The sequence below is a fragment of the Python bivittatus genome, unplaced genomic scaffold (genome assembly GCF_059951505.1).
Source record: "Python bivittatus isolate LINGU-HERP-01145 unplaced genomic scaffold, Pbiv_v1 ctg000700_np1212, whole genome shotgun sequence".
Taxonomy (NCBI): domain Eukaryota; kingdom Metazoa; phylum Chordata; class Lepidosauria; order Squamata; family Pythonidae; genus Python; species Python bivittatus.
Genome location: NW_028277098.1, coordinates 72366700 through 72388896, shown reverse-complemented (window position 1 = coordinate 72388896; position 22197 = coordinate 72366700). Strand labels below are relative to the sequence as shown.

Below are 22197 nucleotides of genomic sequence, written 5' to 3'. Positions count from 1 at the left end.
TGGTCTGAGGATTTCTGCCCTAGAAGACCTCATAGCATTTCCAACCCTATGATTCTATGATATACTAATTAATTAAAAGTTTAACAATAGTTAATGATGGTAACATTTTGAATATCATTACATCCTAGAATAAATCTTTGCTCAAATTAGTAGTGCAACTCACCTCTGATTTTCAGTGCAATTGAATTCATAGGATTCTCTCAAATGGTGTAAGTTAAAAAAAATTAGAGGATAGTTCTCTCTTATATTTTTTAGTCAATAAATAGCCTTCATATTGTTGCAAATATGTTCTTACATTATAATGGGCTAGTTATAGTGAAGAGTAATTTCTGTTTTCTTGCATCATTAAGGTTAATTTTAATACAATATCAGGGCAAATTGCTTGGGAATACTTGGCTGATGTTGATATGTTCCCCAGGCCCGTCAACGGGAAAAAATGAATGAGGAACATAACAAGAGGCTCTCTGATACTGTGGACAGGCTGCTGAGTGAGTCCAATGAGAGGCTTCAGCTTCACCTTAAAGAGAGAATGGCAGCCCTTGAAGAAAAGGTAATAGTGACAGACCTTTTTGTTATGTTATATTCAGTAGGAAAATTAATTTTGCTGAAAACTATGATGACACTGTAATTTTGGCAATCTCAAATATCCATCTTAAAAAAGAAACTAAGCTGTTTGATGGGTCGTATCATAGATGTTCTGAATAATAATTGTAGCTGCTAGCCAATGACTTGCGTAAAAGGAATATTAGAAAAATATTATTGCTGCAGAGCATTAGAGCATGGGGACAGGATGGACAGAGAGGTTGACTCTTTGCTGCCTTGGTTTTTTACAAGACTTTGCCTCTTTTCTGGGATTTTTCTCTCTGTTCTTATCATACAAGAACTACGAAAGTATGATTTAAATAACTGCTGCAATAAATATGGAATAGAATTCTGGCTTTTAACATTTTTTGAAATCCCTTTATTTCCTTGTTCCACAGTCACACCTTGGGTTGCTGAGAAACTTATCATGTCTCTCTCTACGTGTGTATTTGTATGTGTACACACGCACACAAACACACATATTATCAAAAAGCCAGATTTTATTTTTTTGAGACACAGTAGGGAGTTTGTGGACAAGACAGGTACTTTTGTTGATTTACTGCAAAATGGTTGACTTTTGTGAAGAGGTAGTCCTACAAAATAAATATAGATAGGATTACAAAATAATCATAACCAAGTTACAGGCATATCTTGATTCACCCCTATAACATCACTACTGTGGTTGCCAGCTGGCTTCTGGGTGCAGTTGAAGGTTGTCACCTTTAAAATGTCTGCACGACCACCAGTAATCTGCCCTTCCAATTAGATCTGCTGGAGCAGGCTCCCTTCATATCTTTTTGCTCAGGGAGTGCCATCTTCAAGGATCACAAAAACAACCCAATTGCTGTTCTCTTTTGTGGAACAGTGTCCCTAACCCCCCATCCTCAACTCCCCATTTGGCTCCTTTCCCAATGGTTTTTAGGAAGGCCATTAAATATAGTTATTTCAGCAGCCCTTGGATTTGGAATATTGTTCTCTCTGACTGGAATATTTTTTGGGCAAGCAATGGATGAATGTTCGTGGCTTTATATTTATATTTGTTCTTATATTCAGATGTTGATGTGACTTGACTGTTATTCTATATATTATGACCCAACTCAGGTACATGCTACTCAAAGTAATTTGCAATTAAAGTTGTCTGTAAGCCCAATAAAATAAACAAAGAAACAGCCTAGAGGTCTGAATTGCCTACACATTTAGCAGTCCAATTCCTATCTAATTAACAATATTGCTGTTCCTTTTGTTAGTGACTACATGTCAGATCTTCATTAAGCAGCTCAGTAAGAATCATATCCCATATGTACATACCTATCATGCTAATAAATGTCATAAAGAGAATAGCACAAAGAAGAATGGGGTACAACTGACCTTGGAGAATGCTTGAAAGAGCCATTATGGGAGGAAGGAAGGAATGAACTGTTAAGGAGGGACTTGGACACACTGCAGAGATAGAAGCACGAGAAAGAACTCAAAGTAACCATCCCTTGATTTTGTTTGTATAAGACTGGGGGGAGAGAAATTGAACAGGCTTGCAAGATACAGGTAGTCCCCAGTTTAAGAACAAGTTCTGTTCCCAATATCTGTCCTTAAGTCGAATTTGTAAGTAAGGCAGAACAGTATTATTATATAATACTGTATAAGTAGTATTGTATAATGAACTCAAATCATTGTGTGTTTAATGCTAATCATTGTGTATTTAACTCAAATTTTGCTACAATAGGCTCCATTCTTAACTATGGGTTGTCCTTAAACCAAGCATTCTTACTTAACCTGGGGACTACCTCCTCTTAATATATCAGCAACAGTGAAGTAGAATTCCTGGTATCCCTGCAATATCTGTTTCTTGACATGGCCTACCTGGAAGGGTTGACATATGGCTCTAGCACTTGAATTCTAATGGCATTAAGCAGTCTCCCTTCACTTCAAAGTTTTTTCAAGCTTATGTTACATGATAAGTATATAATAAAAGATCCCCTCGTATACATAATTAATATTCTTGAACTGAAAAACCTGTCTTGAATAATGCATTTAATCGTCCAAGTTCTCCTACCACCAGAATTGTTTGAATCTTCAGTGATCTCTTCAGTGAAACTACTAAATATACTTAAAGACCTGAAGATACTTTACTCACAACTTATATTTGAAGTGTATATTTTTTCTAAAAGAGTTGTTTAAGGAGATGGGCAGTGACAAATTCAATAAATAAACAAACAAACAAACAAATAAATAAATGGTTTTCAGAGCAATTCATGAAGATAAACAAAACAATTATACATTATAAATAATGTATAATTGTTTTGTTTATCTTCATGAATTATAAATAATGTATAATTATTACAATTCTAACGAACAATATTATTGCTGTACAGCACTGTCAAAAATATTTCTAGTCCATTTTCATAGTTTATGAAACATTTACAGTTAGGACTAAACAAGCTTTTCCACTTGTCCTGTGGTTAGTCTGCTGTATAAGATTTTAAGTAATCAGGTAGCATAAGGGCAGGGGGACTGATTTGGGATCATGCAGGGAGAGGAGAGAGATTTTTACCCTTCAACCATTTCTATGATACTCTAAGGAGAATCATCTCTTCTCCTGTATCTACTATGTGTAATTTGTTTCAGTGAAATCATTCCTCCTCTTGAAACTAGCACCATTCTCAATCCAGCTCATGAGTCTTGCTCCATATCAGCTACTTGTTTTAATAATTGTGAAAACTTTATTTTGATGGTAAGTGGTTCTACTCTCTACCACCTCATCTCAGGCCCCTTTTGTTTCTAACTACATATCTTTTGGTTTTTAAGAACACATTGTTGCAAGAATTGGAAAATACTCAAAAACAGATTGAAGAGCAGCAGCATGACAAGGTAAATGCTATTACTAAGCCTTGTGTAAGGAGTACCAGGCATATTTATTAGAGTTGCTTTTGATGCCTTGAAGTAACACAGTCAGAAGATATCTAATAGTCATACTGGCATGGCTGATAGTTTACGTGGCAATAACTGCTAGTGATTGTAATTGTTGTATGATGAAGTACTTGATCCTTCCTTTACTGATTAGAAAAGCATAATTCCAACCTCCATACTTATGCAAATAAACCAGAGGTAAAGGAAGTGCAAAGTCATAATCTAGAAAATATACGGTTAAGGCTTACATTCACGTAAAATTTAGATAGATAGGTCCCAAGTATGAGGTTAATTCTATTTTTTAGATATAGATTATTTTGTGAAAGAATATTTTCTAGCATGCTCTCAACCTTTTTTGGATAGCAATTTAGAAGTGTCTCCCTTCTGTCTGTCTCTTTGCACTAATACTTCGCTGTTTCCTGCTTTGTCTCATCGTTATTTGCTTGCATGCATTTTAACTTCACAAATGTATTCATTTTGATGGTTAGTTGTAACTCATTGTAGAGAAACAATTTCTGCTTTTATTCTGAACAGAGAAGGCTGTCTGATGAAATTGACAGGTTGAGATTAGAAATTGACCAGTTAAAAGCAAGAAGTGGACCTTTTCTTGACAGTGTACATACCAGGTGAGGACACTCATTTCTCTTCATGTTTTATCAACACTTCTAAAAATTTCCCTCTTGAGTATTTCCGTGAGGAATAACTTTATTTATGGTTCTCTCTAGAACAATAGCAAGTCTGCTGTAAAACTTATCAGTAGGAAATTTCTTGCACCTTTTGAGTTTTTCACACTGAGGCAGAAGAAGCTGGGAAGTCGTTTTCAAATTTGGAAAAATGTTCTTAGCCAATACAGGCTGACCCCCTATATTGTGTCAAATATTATTGTGATAGATGCTGTATTATTTTCGTGTCTCAGAACTGAAGGGCTACCCAAATTCAAGTGAGTCACAAATTGTCTTTATATAATGCAGTTAAAATTCATATTTTCCACTTGTTCAATGGTTGCTTCACAGCAGCATGCATTTTATGACAATCCCTTGTACTTTTGGATTTTATTGGTAAGTTCAGAGTTCTTAGATTTTTTTTAATCATGACATAGAATCTTGCATACTTGAGAGAACAAAGGAATAATTCATAGCTTTACTTCTCCATATAACTGTTTCAAAATGGAAGGGAAAGCTAATTTCCTCCAAGATAATTATTATGGGCAGGAGGGAAGGATTGGGTTCAAAGACAGCACATCAAAGGGCACAATGCCAGCAGGCTAGTCCTCTCCCTCTCAAGCACCAGGCTTTTTGGAACACAACAAGGAGATCAGCTTCACAGTGCTCCATTCACTGGCAGAAAAATGCTATTTTTTTCAATGTCAAAATATACAGTATGCTACTCAGACTGTCCCCTGGGCACCTAGAAGAGGCTGTTGCCTGAAACCCTAAAGGAAAAGCTATTGCCAATCTTATAAATAATGTTCTTATGAATTGGAGTCTGACTTGGTGTAAAGTAGCATTCCATCCAAGATAGGAGAAGGATATGCTATCCTGCATATCAGATGAGGAAAGCAAACAGTTCTCTTTTTCAGTCAATAAAATTACTTTGTAAGCCTGATGAGAGCTGACTACTTCTGGGAGCATTCTTTCACATAAGAAGGATATTATAGATGCCACCAATCTGGGAGCCAGTCTTTGGGGTTTGAACACCTTGTGAAACTTTTACTAAATTATAAGGTAAAATTCATTTAGAGTATATCATTTATGTAGCCAAAATAATACTATCAATGCTCAGGAGGGTAGTATCAGTAGAGTTTGGGTAATCTCAAGGGACGCAGGAGTACAAAAAGATTTTTTTGGGGGGGGGGGATCTTGTATTAGACCCTAAAAGTGGGTTTAGAATAATGACTTTACATCTTGTTGAAAGTCCCAGGAAGGTTTTCGACATTATCCTGCATTTTCAGGTTGCAAAACTAGTCTAATAAAATTTAGATGAAGGTGAAACTGGCTCGTTAGCTAGCTTTGCAGAACCAGGTGTGATCTACATCTCAACTGGAAGATCACTAGGAAGTTGCAGGGCTGGAGGCTAGATTGGGATTTTTTAGAAAACAAATCCTACAAGAAGGCAGTGGGGAACTCTTTCCATATTTTTTACAAGAAAATAACATGAATTTGTCCATGTAGTCATTATAAGTTGAGCTTGACTCAGGGAAATTTTATCCTTATCTTAAAATCTGGATAGTTGCTGTAATTTTGGGATCCAGTAGAGGGTGCATTTATATAACATGCCCACAAATTAAGTAAAGCAGCCAAACACTTGAAATGCACTATCTAACAGTTGCTTTGGTTAGTTTTTATTTTGCAGCTTTGCTGTTCACTGTAGGAATTATCTCTGTATAGAGTACTGGACTCTTTTTTTCATGCCATCTATACTTCATATGAGAATATCACTTCAGTATATTAACATGTAATGAAATTATTACCTAGATTGTCAACCATATACATTTCATTTGTGGCTCATTGCTTTAACTATTGTTGATCCTACCTTACCAAGTCAGACTCCAATTCATCTGGTAAGGTTTGTAGAGACAGTATATTATGAGGCCCGCTGCCCAAGAAAGCTCTTGCTTTATTGAAAAAGAAAACATACAGCATTTTTTTTTTGGTAAACTTGCCATTGTTTCTTAGCAAAAAGTATAAAATATATTTCTATATGTTTAGTCATTGTAGCCTGAATAATATTATTTCTGTTCAAGCTTTTTTGTCTGATTAATGCCTGGTTTAAGAAACACTGACATTTTTTTCTTGTTGCCATGTTGGAAGAAAATTGGAGACAAATATGTCCTAATTAAGCTGACCTCTGATTGAGTAATTGGTTAGGGGTAGCGTATATACAGTTTTAAAAGAAGGAATTGTTCTTCTCCTTTCAACTTTTCAGTTAATAATTGGTGTGGTCTCTGAGCATCACATTCAAAAGCCCCACCAGAATGGGTGAGGGAGTAAATTATACTTCACCAATAGAAACACTCCCATAGCCTTCTTCAGTGGCTACTCACAACAGATAACTACCATTTAACATTAGCACTCTCTCTCTCTCTCTCTCCCCCTCTCCCCCTCTCTCCCCCTCCCCTTCTGTTCTGACTTGACCTAACCTAATCTGACACTGGGCTGGTCACTGCTCCTGTTTTTCCACTCACCATTAAGGTGTGGATCAGTATTGTCCAAATTGGAGATAGTGGGACACAGCCCACTCCTATGATCTCAGAACCCCCACCTGCAATCTATACCAGACCAAAAGGAGCCATGCATAATCAGTATGGTAATGTTCACTGAGCTACAGTTGGAATTGCTTTGCATGGCCTCAAGGCCTCTCAGTGCTGAAAACCCTACAGCAGGAGAACTTGTAGTATTAACCCCATTAGAGGGCTCTATCTCACTGTCTGGCTGCCAGTGAGTCACCTATCTAGACATAAACAACTCGCTCCAAATCAGTCACTAAGATGTTTACTGTAGGAAGGAGCCGTGGTATTCTATGGAGGCAAAAGATCAGACCAAATCTAGTAGCACCTTTTCCAATTAACAAATGTTATTAAAATGCATACATTTTTGGGAGCTGCAGCTCACTTCAACAGATGCATAAAGTGGCTAGATTGAAATTAAGATGAGATTGGGGAAGGCAGGGAGGGAGGGGAAGATGGGTTGGTTGTACTTTCTACAGTATGGTTTCTAAAGCTTAAGGCAACAGGTACTGCAAATTGGTTGGAATACATAGAAGGGGAGAATCAGAAATTAAATACTTACCTGTATTATTTATATTATTTTATATCATAAAAACAATACATTCTGCATGGTATCTTTTATTAATGCTTTATTGAGCAATAATTGTATAACTTGAGTAATTATTTGTGCATTCATAGATAATATCTTTTTTGAAAATACACATAGTCCTCACTTAATGACTAATGATGGTTCGAAGTTACAGGGCCTCGGAAAAAGTGCTTTACAACCTGTACTCACAATTATGACCGTTACAAACCATTGCACCACCCCCGTGGTCACATGTTCATGATTTGCAACCTTTTTTACGATGGCTGCTAAGTGAATCTCCACATTGTTAAGCAAATCATGTGGTCGTTAAGCGAATTCCAGCAAAAATGTCCATTGGCGAAACTGGATTCATTTAATGACCACATGATTTGCTTAACAGCTGTGGTGATTCGCTTAACACCATTGTAAAATGGTCATAAAATTGGGTTTGGTCACATGGTGACTTGCTTAACGACTGCCCTGCTTAACAAACCAATTTTCTGGTCTCTATTCTGGTTGTTAAGTGAGGACTACCTGTACACCTCTGTTTTAAATAAAATAAAAAGATTATAGTAAGACTAAAAAAAATAAAACAAGCACAGTGTACTGTTGATGTAGCTTTTAAAAGAGGGAAGCAAATATCTATATCTATATCTGTATATGTTGTATTATTGTTAAATAAAATGGAAGGAAGGAAGGAAGGAAGGAAGGAAGGAAGGAAGGAAGGAAGGAAGGAAGGAAGGAAGGAAGGATTATGCCTTTGTTTCCCAGAAATGAAAAAGTATTCCTGAAACAGGTCTTGATCTTGACACTAAGTGTTCCCTCCTAATAATTAGCAGCACTCTAACCCTATCTGCTACTTAAATTTATTCTTATATTTAGCTTTTTTTTTTTTTAATACTCTTCTTCTGAGCCACTTTGAGTATATTTTTGTTACAGGATTTGGCACTCTTGCAGACATTTGTACAGCACCCATTGTCTAAGACTAGGCTCAATATACAGTATGTAGAATATGATAATGTAAGCTAAGTTTTTATATAAAGGATGCTCATTTGCTTATAAATGTATTCAGTAGTTTGGTTGTTCCTTAGTCAATTTAAGCATCATTGCTGGCTTAGTCTTTGATGAGGCCTTTGGGGCACCAAAGGACATGACTGCTGACACTTTCCTCAGTACTTGCCAAGCGTCCTGCCCTTCCTTACTTTATCTTAAATAAGTCTTTTGATTAAAAAAAAAAAAAAAAACTAATGGGAAGCTGGGATGCTGCAAGGCAAAGCACCCATCTCAAGCATAATCTGTATTTCCAACAACACCTCTGATCTACACAAAGACTCTAGATAAGAGTTACCTTCTCAGGACAGAATGCTCTGGGAAACACAGAAAAGTTCCATTTTTCTACTGGACTATGGTAATCTATCCCCTTCATGGATCACTGCCTTGTCGTGGCGAAGGGGCTTGCGTAACTCAGTGAAGCCATGAGCTATACCGTGCAGGGCCACCCAAGATGGACAGGTCATGACAGAGAGTTCTGACAAAATGTGGTCCACTGGAGAAGGAAATGGCAACCCACTCCAGTATCCTTGCCAAGAAAACCCCATGGACAATGTTAAAAGGCTAAAAGATATGACGCCGGAAGATGAGCCCCTCAGGTCGGAAGGTGTCCAATATGCTACTGGGGAAGAGCGGAGGGCAATTCCAAGTAGCTCCAGAAAGAGTGAAGTGGCTGGGCCAAAGCCGAAAGGACGTTCAGCTGTGGATGTATCTGGAAGCGAAAAGAAGGTCCGATGCTGTAAAGAACAATATTGTATAGGTACCTGGAATGTAAGATCTATGAACCAAGGCAAGCTGGATGTGGTCAAACATGAGATGACAAGACTGAACATCGACATCTTGGGAATCAGCGAACTGAAATGGACTGGAATGGGTGAATTTAATTCGGGTGACCATTATATCTACTACTGTGGGCAAGAAACCCTTAGAAGAAATGGAGTTGCACTCATAGTCAATAAGAGAGTGGGAAAGGCAGTAATGGGGTACAACCTCAAAAACGACAGAATGATCTCAGTGCGTATCCAAGGCAAACCATTCAATATCACAGTCATCCAAGTCTATGCCCCAACCACTGATGCTGAAGAAGCTGAAGTTGACCGCTTCTATGAAGACCTACAACACCTTCTAGAACTAGCACCAAAAAGATGTCCTTTTCATCATAGGGGATTGGAATGCTAAAGTAGGAAGTCAAGGAGTAATCGGAATAACAGGCAAGTTTGGCCTTGGAGTACAAAATGAAGCAGGGCAAAGGCTAATAGAGTTCTGTCAAGAGAACAAGCTAGTCATAGCAAACACTCTTTTCCAACAACACAAGAGACGACTCTACACATGGACATCACCAGATGGTCAATACCGAAACCAGATTGATTATATACTTTGCAGCCAAAGATGGAGAAGCTCTATACAGACAGCAAAAACAAGACCAGGAGCTGACTGTGGCTCAGATCATGAGCTTCTTACTGCAAAATTTAGGCTTAAATTGAAGAATGTAGGGAAAACCACTAGACCACTCAGGTATGACTTAGATCATATTCCTTGTGAGTACACAGTGAAGGTGATGAATAGATTTAGAGGATTAGATTTGGTAGACAGAGTGCCTGAAGAACTATGGACGGAGGTCCGTAACATTGTACAGGAGGCAGCAACTAAAACCATCCCAAAGAAAAAGAAATGCAAGAAAGCAAAATGGCTGTCTGATGAGGCTTTACAAATAGCTGTGGAAAGAAGGAATGCGAAAAGCAAGGGTGAAAGGGAAAGATATAAGCAACTGAATGCAGATTTCCAGAGAATAGCAAGGAGAGATAAGAAGGCCTTCTTAAATGAACAATGCAAAGAAATTGAGGAAAACAATAGAATGGGGAAGACTAGAGATCTCTACAAGAAAATTGGAGATATGAAAGGAACGTTTAGTGCAAAGATGGGCATGATAAAGGACAAAAAAGGCAGGGACCTAACAGAAGCAGAAGAGATTAAGAAGAGGTGGCAAGAATACACAGAAGGACTATACAAGAAAGATCTTAATGTCCCTGATGTCCACGCTGGTGTGATCACTGACCTTGAGCCAGACATCCTAGAGAGTGAAGTCAAGTGGGCCTTAGGAAGCATTGCTAACAACAAAGCTAGTGGAGATGACAGTATTCCACCTGAGTTATTTAAAATACTAAAAGATGATGGTGTTAAAGTGCTGCACTCAATATGCCAGCAAGTTTGGAAAACGCAACAGTGGCCACGGGATTGGAAAAGGTCAGTTTATGTTCTAATTCCAAAGAAGGGCAACGCCAAAGAATGCTCAAACTATCACACAATTGCACTCATTTCACATGCTAGCAAGGTTATGCTCAAAATCCTACAAGCTAGGCTTCAGCAATACATGACCCGAGAACTACCAGATGTACAAGCTGGGTTTCGAAGAGGCAGAGGAACTAGAGATCAAATCGCCAACATTCTCTGGATCATGGAGAAAGCACGAGAGTTCCAGAAAAATATCTACTTCTGCTTCATTGACTATGCAAAAGCCTTTGATTGTGTGGATCACAACAAACTGTGGCAAATTCTTAAAGAGATGGGAGTACCAGACCACCTTACCTGTCTCCTGAGAAATCTGTATGCGGGCCAAGAAGCAACAGTTAGAACCGGTCATGGAACAACCGATTGGTTCAAAATAGGGAAAGGTGTACGACAAGGCTGTATACGGTCACCCTGCTTATTTAACCTATATGCAGAGTACATCATGAGAAATGCCAGGCTGGAAGAATCACAAGCCGGAATCAAGATTGCAGGGAGAATCATCAACAACCTCAGATATGCGGACGATACCACCCTAATGGCAGAAAGTGAAGAAGAACTAAAGAGCCTCTTGATGAGGGTGAAAGAGGAGAGTGCAAAAGCTGGCTTGAAACTCAACATTAAAAAAACTAAGATCATGGCATCTGGACCCATCAATTCCTGGCAAATAGAAGGGGTAGAAATGGAAGCAGTAACAGACTTCATTTATTTGGGCTCCAAGATCACCGCAGACGGAGACTGCAGCCATGAAATTAAAAGACGCTTGCTCCTTGGGAGGAAAGCTATGGCAAGCCTAGATAGCATATTAAAAAGCAGAGACGTCACCTTGCCGACAAAGATCCGCATAGTCAAAGCTATGGTTTTTCCAGTAGTAATGTATGGCTGTGAGAGCTGGACCATAAAAAGGCCGAGCGCCGAAGAATTGATGCCTTTGAACTGTGGTGCTGGAGAAGACTCTTGAGAGTCCCCTGGACTGCTAGGAGGTCAAACCAGTCAATCTTAAAGGAAATCAACCCTGATTGCTCATTGGAAGGATCGATAATGAAGCTCAAACTCAGATATTTTGGTCACCTAATGCGAAGAGAGATCTCTTTGGAGAAGACCCTGATGCTGGGAAAGATTGAAGGCAAAAGGAGAAGAGGACGGCAGAGGATGAGATGGTTAGATAGCATCACTGAAGCAATGAGCATGAAACTGAGCAAACTCAGGGAGGCAGTGAAGGACAGGAAGGCCTGGCGCAATATGGTTCATGGGGTCACGAAGAGTCGGACACGACTTAACGACTAAACAACAACAACAATAGTAATCTATCTGTACCAAGCTGGTCTGGTAGCTTACAGACATTCTGTACTGTTCTAAGAGATTTACTTTTGGAAAATACTAACCACCCCCCAGAAACGCCTGATCATTGTGGCCCTGAATTAAACCAGAATATTCATAGACAATGAAAGGCCCACTGTTTTATTGCCCTTTGGTATGTGGGGAGGGGAGGTTGTGATTGGACACACTCACCATGGCAACCTTTATGTAAGAATATCTATAGCATAGTTATAGTAACTTAAAACTGCTCTAGAATTATTTATTAGCCAGACCCCCCCCCCCAAATCTGCTCACTAGCCAGAAAAAATAAGGGACCCCTCCTGCCCTGTGACTTTCAATGCATGTTCTCTGGCTATATATCTATACAATATTTTAGGATATTGACAGAAGATCAGAAAAATCATATTAAATGTATTTAATTTCAGGATTTCTCTATAGAAAACTAAACTTTAAACAATATAACTTTAGTTATTTCTTTAAAGCAAGTATTTTCTTCACTTTAATTTTTAATAGGTCCCTTGTCGGAAGTACTCCTGATCTCAGATATCCCCTGAGTACTATGGTCCATCCATCCCCAGACCCCTTTGCAACACCTTCCAGTCTTCATCGGGCACCAAAGAGTCGTTTTGTAGCTCTTCAGGAAGAACCCTCCAAGGTAAAACTCCTGATGTTTGCCTTGCTTCAACAAATCTCTAGGGGGCAGCTCCAGTTACTCTGCATCTTGGAGTACATCATAAAATCTTTGTATTGGCAACAGCTGCAACAGCTGTCTTGTGCTTTTAAAATGGGGGGGGTGGCTTTTCACTTGGCAGTAACAGCTGCAAACCTAAACCCCTCCAAAGGAAAGAGACTCCCTGTTGTGCAGAAAGGCCACTTCGCTGAATGGTGGCCAGGACAGTACTTATGTTGGGCTTGTACAGAAGGTGGTAAGATGAAATTTCAAAGAATCTTTGCAATACTGTGAAATCTGGAAAAGAAAGAAGCAGCTCTTGTATTTCATTACTTGGTTGGGATCTGGTGTTGCTATTTATTTTCTTATATTTTATTTTCTAATTATTTTTATCAGCCACATTAGAGATTTGAACTGGCAGTATATGCATTTTTAAATCCATATTTGGGGATTAGTGAACTGCTTAAATGAGAATTGCTCACTTTGTGTAAAATTGCATATTGAAACAAATAGGTATCTGTTCAGTGTGCTCCTTTGAAACAATAAGTTCAAAGATCATTCCTTTTTTCCCTATTTTTTAATCAGTGTAATTAAGTCATTCCTCTATCCAGGTTACTCAATATGGTAACAAATATATTAGCAATTTCCTTAAGTTCTTTTTATCAGGGAAATATTTTTCATGGAACTCCAGACACCAAGTACATTTATCTATTTATTTAGTAAGTATATTTCCAAACTGCTTTCTATAAATCTTGAGAGTTGAAAGGGTCAATCGGCTGCAGAATAAAGGGTGATCAATTTCTTAAACTCTAATGTAAATCATTAAAATTCTGTATAGGGCTAGTAAATCTGGTATAAGATCAGGCAGTTGTAAATTTAATAGTGGATCAGTGTCTGCCCTTTGAGCCAGACCAGGTCAGGAAACAGATGCCACATGAACTTTATTGTTATAGGGTATAATAGCAGAATCTTGAAAGCCTGACAAAGATTTTCTCTCTCCTCTCTTACACTAAAGAGAATCAAGGTAAGGCAGTCTTGAGTTTGTCATCACCTTCTTCCATCTATCCAGGCTAAGCTGATGTTTACATAAAGGTTATTGAACTCCTTCTTCAAGGCCATCTCCATACTCCTCCACAATCACTCTGATAGAAGAAAATTAGTATCCTCCAGTTTTTTGAACATCCGCTTCTATCATTCCCACCCTATAAAGCAAATTGTGAGAGATTGTGAGATAAGCAATCCAGAACATCTGGAGTGGATGAGGTTGCCTACCCAGAATCCAAGCTTATTATTTAAGAACTGAGATTCTTGGTTTAATCTGAAAGCCAGTTACCTGCTTGCTAACAGTTGAATAAGAAACCCAATATTCTCTTATCCAGATTGCCGAGGTTTATTGTTTTGCTGTTTGTATATCTGTAGTATAGTATAGTGAATACTATTAGTTGTTTTTGCATAAAACACTTAAAGCACTAAAATGAAGACCCTTTTTCCTAATGTTGCACAAGATAGCTTCCTTTAGTTCATTATGAGTTAAATGCAGCTGTTTTGCTAACCCAGAATCCCTAATTGAGTACCCTAATCTGTACTCAAATATCTGAAGCACTGAAGAACTATTAATTTTCCCTATTTTGTTTCTTTCTTGGTGGGTGTCTATGTATCTGACCATTCTCTAGCTAATGATAACAAGCAATCAAGCCAAGTTCATAAGGCTAGGGAGAGGGGAAAAGATACAGTAGGGAATGAGTAATGTAGAAATTACATCTCTTGCATAGACTCACTCTTTTGCTTGGCACCAATCTGAAGGCCTGCACTGTATGTTATGCATTCCTTTCAAATACAGGTGATTCTCAGAGGACCAAATTACCTTCTTAACACCTTGTTCTCAGCAGGATTTTTCTTGTTTGCTTAGCTGAAACAGTGGGATTGTTTAAACTATGTATATGACAATCTGTCATTTCAGACCCCAGCAGAAAGAAATGGCTTCTATCTGTTGATATTTCAGCAAGATGGTGATATTGACATTGCAGTTATGGGGGAATCATGCCTTACATAGGGTGTCTTGTGATTTTATGTGTCCAGGATTGGGAGCATGGCCAACCAAGTGGCATCCTGAGTACTCCAGCCCACACTTTTGACAGTGACCCAGAGATCTCTGATGTTGATGAAGATGACCAAGAGACAGTCTTCAGCTCTATGGACATGCTGTCTCCCAGTGGTCACTCTGATGCCCAGACTCTTGCCATGATGCTGCAGGAACAACTGGATGCCATCAATGAGGAGATTAGGTATGGAATATATTGTCCAATTCAGGTGCATGTACCCTGTATAATTTAGTTGGCTCTGTATGTATTCAAGGATCAGATTATATAAAGGCAGAAAAATGTGTGATTTATCTCCAAGAAATAAATTAGGAAGACATATGCTAGATTGATACTTCCAAATGTTTATGTGTAGATGCTGAGGAGTTCTGTGAGCAGTAATGAGATGTTGAGAGAAAATATCTCAGCAATTTCATTGGACTGCCTCCCAGAAATAGCACAAGTATTTCATTCATCCCTAATGTCATCCTTTTGAAGATCACAGTCTGGATAACATAGAGCAAAATCTATACTTTCTGTAATATATGAAAAAGTATTAAGTGTGTAACTTTAGTGTTCTCTCATCACTCAAAAACATGTTGCTAGAGGAGCAGGCCAAGAGGAAAAATAAAAATTAGAATCTAAGGACTCATCTATACATCCCCCTAATGGCAGCTCAAAAATGCCTCGCTAATTGTTCTTTAAGGTCATGTTCTCATGATGCTGCCTTCATCTCTTCCCTAGCCCATAGCTATGGCTGCATAACTTTGTATTTAGCTGATCTAAGATTAAAGTAGGGTTGTCCACCTTCTCCCCTCACAATCCTTGCTGTATACATAGTTTTTGGCTATATTGTCTGACAAGAAAGTTCAGACAATAAGTTCACACATAAAATAATGAAAACCTAAACCTGATCTATCAGTTAAATCTAACATGTCAGTCAGGGTAATGGGAGACAATCAAAGCTCAAGAGAAATCAAACACTAAAGAGCCAATTGGGGATGGGAAGATTCTACTCTGAGTTGGATTTTTAAAAGAGGAAGAGGCAGCTGCATTTTGGTTTTGTTTCACCTTTTTTCTCATGGGAGGAGCTGGAGCATCTCTTCCTGGGCTGCTCAGAACCAGATAAGTAGCATCCCAAACCCCAGAAATCTGGATTATAAATCCAAGAAAAATATTGCAATGTAGGGAATGATGGCACTAGATGCAGATCAAGCCTTGGGGGAGGGCAGTATTTTATAGAAAATTATTTGAGCTGTGTGCCTTTGCTGTACTTTGTTCTATTTGTTCTGCCTATATTTTATATATGTGTATATGTTGTATATTCCTGCTGGGGCATAGCCATTGGGCTGCAACACATTCTTACTAAATTAGCACACTCATTCTCAAAGGATCATATATTTTCTTTTTTGCTTAAGCTATGAAAAGGCAGAGAGGAGGTCTCCATTTCACCTATTCCCAAATAATTCAGCATCAGAGAAGATTTCTTTGGGGAAAAATGCTTAGAAAAGACTGTCCCCAGGGGTGTGAGAGAATACAGTAGGAATTGTGGGAGAAGGTATACAGGCATACTGGCAGCAATTGTGGTGATGCCACAGCCAGGAACTAAGATCTGCCCAGTTCCTACTGGCTGCTTTCAGCTACAGGTGCATACCTTAACTGGTATGGTTGCTGCGCATAACCCTCCATGGTCAGTTGGTTTGTGCAGCTGGGTTGACATGACAACTGGCTTCCACAGGCAGCTGCCTGCATCATGCCTGGCTGGTGCTTTCTGAAATGTAAATCAGTTCTTACATGAACTCCTGTTAACATATATTCACTACTCTTGTGAAACAGTGATAGACCTGTTTGAAAACACATGTTCAGTACTTGGTGAAAGCAAGTTTTTTTTTCTTCCTAGTGTTTTTCCTGCATGTGCAGGATCTCCTTTTTTTTCTGGATCAACCAAATGTTGATCCATTGGTTGCAACAGGAATTGACTGATTGGCTTGTCACCCGAGCCTGACATTGGGGGCTGAGAAAGAGTGACTGGCTCAAAGTCACCTAGTGGCTTTCATACCTAAGGTGGGACTAGAACTCACAGTCTCCTGGTTTCTACACATCCTTTTCTTACAGACAGCTATGAAGATCAATGTGCAGTGCTGTTCCTAATGCACTCCACTATATATATATAGAGAGAGAGAGAGAGTGAGTGAGTGAGTTTTTGGGTGAAACAGAACACGTTTCACCTGAAACTATTTTGTGTTATATCCTGCTTTTTCCCATACCCCTCCACCATGCCAGTGACCTGTCAACCTGTTTCTTGGGTTGTTGTTTTTTTTTTTTACATATATATACCATTCTCCCAGAATAATGGTAGACGTGTTCAGAGCTAACCCAGGTAACAAGCCATTGTTGCAGAGCACCTGTCTGCTGGCCGCCTATCATTTAGGCAACTTGAAGGATAGTACAGAACTTTTACTTTGTTTTAAATATGACCATTAAACTGTCTTAATGGTTATAATAGTTTTTGATGAAGGAAGAGTGCCTGGTCTCTAATTGGTAGGTTCCCATCACCCAGTTCTACTGCACTACAGGGTTGAGGAGAGTGACTGGTGGTTGCGTTCCCTATTCAACAGGTGGAGCAGAAACATTGGTGGTGTAGGAAGTGCAGCCACCAAATGCTGCCCATAACTTGTTCCATGTTAAACCTGTAAAGGCAGCACTGCTCGCCAGCCTAATTATAAGGCAGAACAGAGATTAGCTCTTGGAACAGAGCGAATTATGCTGGCATAGTTTTGTGCCATCTCACAAATTGGAGAAAAGCATATTAAATAGTAGTAGGGAGTAGGAAGAAATCATTAAATGCAAACTGGGTGGCTCCCACCCTGATAGCACTTTGGAGGGCCTTGAAAACCTGGTCTTGGACAAGATGGTAAATCCAGCCAACAAAAGAACTTACAAGGTGCTCCAGCCACCTGAGTTCTGTTGGGTGGATTTACCATCTCGTTTTTTATCTGCTTTTACTTATTTGGTTTTTTTTTGCTGGTGATGTTTTTGAATTGTGTTGTAGTTTATATTTTTTTGTTGCATTGTGAGTCACCAGAGTTGGGTGGCACCAAAATCAAATAAATTAAAATGGTTGTCTGGATGCATTCTAAGTTAAGCTGCCTCAGTTCCATAGGTTGTTTCCAAGGGGGCAGTTAGAGCATGGTGGAGAGGCAGTCCCAAATTACTGATTATTTTATTAATGATTGTTGGTTTTGATTGTTAACAGCCATGCATCCTTGTGGAATATAGTGATATAGACATATAAACAATAAATAAATAAATAAAATATGGTGAACCAACATGGTACCAAATAGAAACATATATTATCTCAAATGAATCTGCTGCTGAGTCAGATAGAAGTTAATGAGCAATTCTATTTCTATCACCATCTCAATCTCATTGTTGAAAGTCCATAGCAAACATTTTTGGCTCTGCTGCCTGCAAGAGATTTTTTTTTTAACCTAATGACAAATCTGATTTTACCAAGGCTTTGCCTAAGGTCTGCAGTGACATACAGGAAACAAATCCGATGTTGGGCTTAATTTTGTAATGGAAATTGCATTAAATTAATTTTGTAATGAAAGTTATACTGATAATTCTTCAAGAAGTAAACAAAATATAGTCATGGATTAAAGCACAAGGAAGTTCAGTGTATGGAGATATTTGACCACATCACGATTTTGAGTTATAATAAAAAGATTAATGTTCTAGCATTTTGGATTCTGAGTGTATTGAAAATGTGGGCTGTGGGTAAGGAATGCAACAGAACAGTTTAAGGTAGTATGGAGAAATGTTTAATAAGATAATTTTAAAAATGGGTCCTTGTACTTGCTTGAGTGAGTACAAGTAAGCCTGCTTAATGATATAAATTGTTCCAGTTTCTTTGGTATAGTACATAAACACACTATACTGAATTGCTCTGTGAACTAGAATTGTGTTTTACATAGAAACTTTGAATACTTAGAGTACTGTGCAGAAGTTTTAGGCAGGTGTGAAAAATGCTGTAAAGTAAGAATGCTTTCAAAAATATATATTGTAATTGTTTATGTTTATCAATTTACAAAATGCAAAGTGAGTGAACAGAAGAAAAACCCAAATCAAATCAATATTTGGTGTGACCACCCTTTGCCTTCAAAACAGCATCAATTCTTCTAGATACACTCGCACACAGTTTTTGAAGGAACTCGGCAGGTAGGTTGTTCCAAACATCTTGGAGAACTAACCACAGATCTCCTGTGGATGTAGGCTGCCTCAAATCCTCATGTAATCCCAGACAGACTCGATGATGTTGAGATCAGGGCTCTGTGGGGGCCAAACCATCACTTCCAGGACTCCTTGTTCTTCTTGATGCTGAAGATAGTTCTTAATGACATTGGCTGTATGTTTGGGGTCGTTGTCCTGCTGCAGAATAAATTTGGGGCCAATCACAGGCCTCCCTGATGGTATGGCATGATGGATAAGTATCTGCCTGTATTTCTCACATTGAGGACACCATTGATCCTGACCAAATCTCCAACTCCATTTGCAGAAATGCAGCCCAAAACTTGCAAGGAACTTCCACTATGCTTCACTGTTGCCTGCAGACACTCATTATTGTACCACTCTCCAGCCCTTCGGCAAACAAACTGCCTCCTGCTATAGCCGAATATTTCAAATTTTGACTCATCATGAGTCAAATGACCTGCTGCCATTTTTCTGCACCCTGGTTCCTATGTTTTCGTGCATAGTTGAGTCGCTTAGCCTTGTTTCCACGTCAGAGGTATGGCTTTTTGGCCACAATTCTTCCATGAAGACCACTTCTGGCCAGACTTTTCCGGCCAGTAGATGGGTGTACCTGGGTCTCACTGGTTTCCTCCAGTTCTGTGCTGATGGCACTGCTGGACATCTTCCGATGTTGAAGGGAAGTAAACATGCTGTGTCTTTCATCTGCTGCATTAAGTTTCCTTGGCCAACCACTGCGTCTACGGTCCTCAGCGTTGCCCGTTTCTTTGTGCTTCTTCAAAAGAGCTTGAAAAGCGCATCTTGAAACCCCAATCTGCTTTGAAATTTTTGCCTGGGAGAGACTTTGCTGATGCAGTCTACTACCTTCTGTCTTTCATGGTTGTGACCTGAAACAACCTCACCTTAGTAGCAGAGTTTGGCTGTTTCTCACCCAGTTTTAAGCCTCCTACACAGCTGTTTCTGTTTCAGTTAATGACTGTGTTTCAATCTACATATGAAATTGATGATCATTAGCACCTGCTTAGTATAACTGGTTAATCATACACCTGACTCTAATCCTACAAGATTCCTGATTTTGTGCAAGTGTACAAAGTGTGCAAGTGTAAGAATTGATGCTGTTTTGAAGCCAAAGGGCAGTCACACCAAATACTGATTTGATTTAGATTTGTATTCTGTTTGCTCACTTTGCATTTTGTAAATTGATAAACATAAACAATTACAATATATATTTTTGAAAGCATTCTTACTTTACAGCATTTCTCCACACCTGCCTAAAACTTTTGCACAGTACTGTATATCTGTTCCTGCTTAAGAAAAATAGTAAAATCCCAGCTGAGATTAAATTTATGATCTGGTCTAGAATGATCCAGGAGGAGAAAGAATCAACTGAACTGCGGGCTGAACAATTAGAGAGCCGTGTCACCAGTGGTAGCATGGAAGCCCTAAATCTGACACAGTTACGCAAGAGAGCATCCATTCCCACATCTTTAACTGCCCTGTCCCTGGCAAGTTCATCTCCTCCTGTCAGTGGACGTTCTACTCCAAAACTCACCTCTCGCAGCACAGCTCAGGACCTTGATCGAATATGCAGCATGACCCTGGTAAGCATGGAAAGAAAAGGAGAAAAAATGTGTTTGGTTGGGAAGGAAGTGGGGTTTTTGATGATACGTTGTGCTCCCTACAATGCTGTCATTGTGTCTTATAAGGGCCTGTTGTATTGCCCAGCTACTAAAGCCTTTGGCATTTCTAGTTTATTTAGTATATAAAGCTCTTTAGTCTAATAATACAATGCCACACTGACCTTTTTTTCTCTTGACAAGTCCTCCTCCACCATGGCTGCTGCTCATAGTTTCTTTAGCCCTCCCTAGTCCCAGTTGTACTGAACAGTTTGCCACCTGCTTCCTAGAGTCATTTTGAGCTAACTTCCACTGTTTTTATATCAATCTTTTGACAGCCAAGTGATTTGAGGAAACATCGGAGAAAGCTACTTGTGAGTCTGTCCATTTCTTTGCTCTTATTTGTGGATTTATATTCTTGCACCTCTTCTGTAACTTATCTGCTTTTCTATTTCCCTGCTAACTCTATTATGTGTGTTGAGCAGTTGTCCTGCACTGGTGTAATGGAACTACATTACATGGAATGTAGTTGAGCTACATGGACAGAATGGAATGTATTCTGTCATCTTAAACATTGGGTAGTCTAAGTTATAACATAGCAATTGTATCTTCTGAACAATAAAATTGTACTGAAAATATTTTAAAGAATAAAGCAATGTTTATTCTGGCTATTATCTGAAAGTGGATCATTCTCAAATGCAGGTAAAATATTACCATATAGCTCTATGTGTTGTTTTGTTTGTCCTACATATAAGTATTGATGTTCTACCATAAATATAGAGCGATTAGTTATTGCAGATGATCAAGGAACTTTTTCCAAAATAAGTTTTGTTGCAGAGAGATTATGCATCCTCTGCTTCAAGCCATTCAAATCAAAATAGATTGCTGCTGAGAGGTTATAAGTAGTAGTTACTGTATGTGTGTGTATGTATGTATGCTTGTATGTATGTATGTGTATATATCTATATCTATAAGTCTATATATATCTATATTAGTTTCATATAAATAGTACCTATGACATTATATATAGCATCCACTTCCCTGTGCTAATTTGTGAACTGTTAAAATGGTTTACGATATCACACTTTTCCCAAGTCTGCATCTTCTGTCAGATGAATAGAAACTTTTCTCAGTGTCTTCCTGTATGTTTCTAGTAAAGTCATCTTGAGTACCTGCTAGGGTAGAAAGGCAGGGTATATATTAAATAAATTATTAGGGAAACTTTGAAATCCAAAGTCCCAAATACAGTAATTCAAGGTAAACCTAACTAAGTAATATAGTAGGAAGTGTACTGTAAAAAGTAAACTAGACTGGAAGGTTTAAAACAAATATCTTTAGATATTAGAAACGTATCTAGTATCTTTAGATACTAGAAAAGATTTAAAGGATAAGATCTGCAAGGCAATAAACAGCACAGCAAGGACAAGAAAAAGCACAGAGTGCTGATTTCCCATATCTGTGCCACATCCCATAACCTACAATAGGCTAGAGAATATTCAGGTCTTGAGTTGTATACAGAGAATATCTTTTGTGAGAGGTGGAGTTCTTGCAAACTGATAAGTGTCTCTTCATTGCATTTCTGCATACTTAAATTGGGACTTGGGGTTTGATGTTTAAATCCAGATCTCCCTTTAAGACAATGCTGC

At 38.6% G+C, this 22197-nt stretch overlaps 1 protein-coding gene across 4 annotated transcripts in view; it reads left to right on the top strand.

Moving 5' to 3' along the window:
• The window catches only part of PPFIA4 (PPFI scaffold protein A4), a 117901-nt gene that overhangs the window by 74613 nt on the left and 21091 nt on the right, over window positions 1-22197 (top strand). For all 4 annotated transcript variants that reach the window (XM_088153597.1, XM_088153598.1, XM_088153596.1 and 1 more), the window contains 7 exons: window positions 419-550; window positions 3385-3447; window positions 4021-4112; window positions 12450-12591; window positions 14686-14891; window positions 20296-20536; window positions 20890-20925. In XM_088153597.1, coding sequence (XP_088009723.1) covers window positions 419-550; window positions 3385-3447; window positions 4021-4112; window positions 12450-12591; window positions 14686-14891; window positions 20296-20536; window positions 20890-20925 — 912 coding nt within the window. The remainder of the gene's footprint in view (window positions 1-418; window positions 551-3384; window positions 3448-4020; window positions 4113-12449; window positions 12592-14685; window positions 14892-20295; window positions 20537-20889; window positions 20926-22197) is intronic.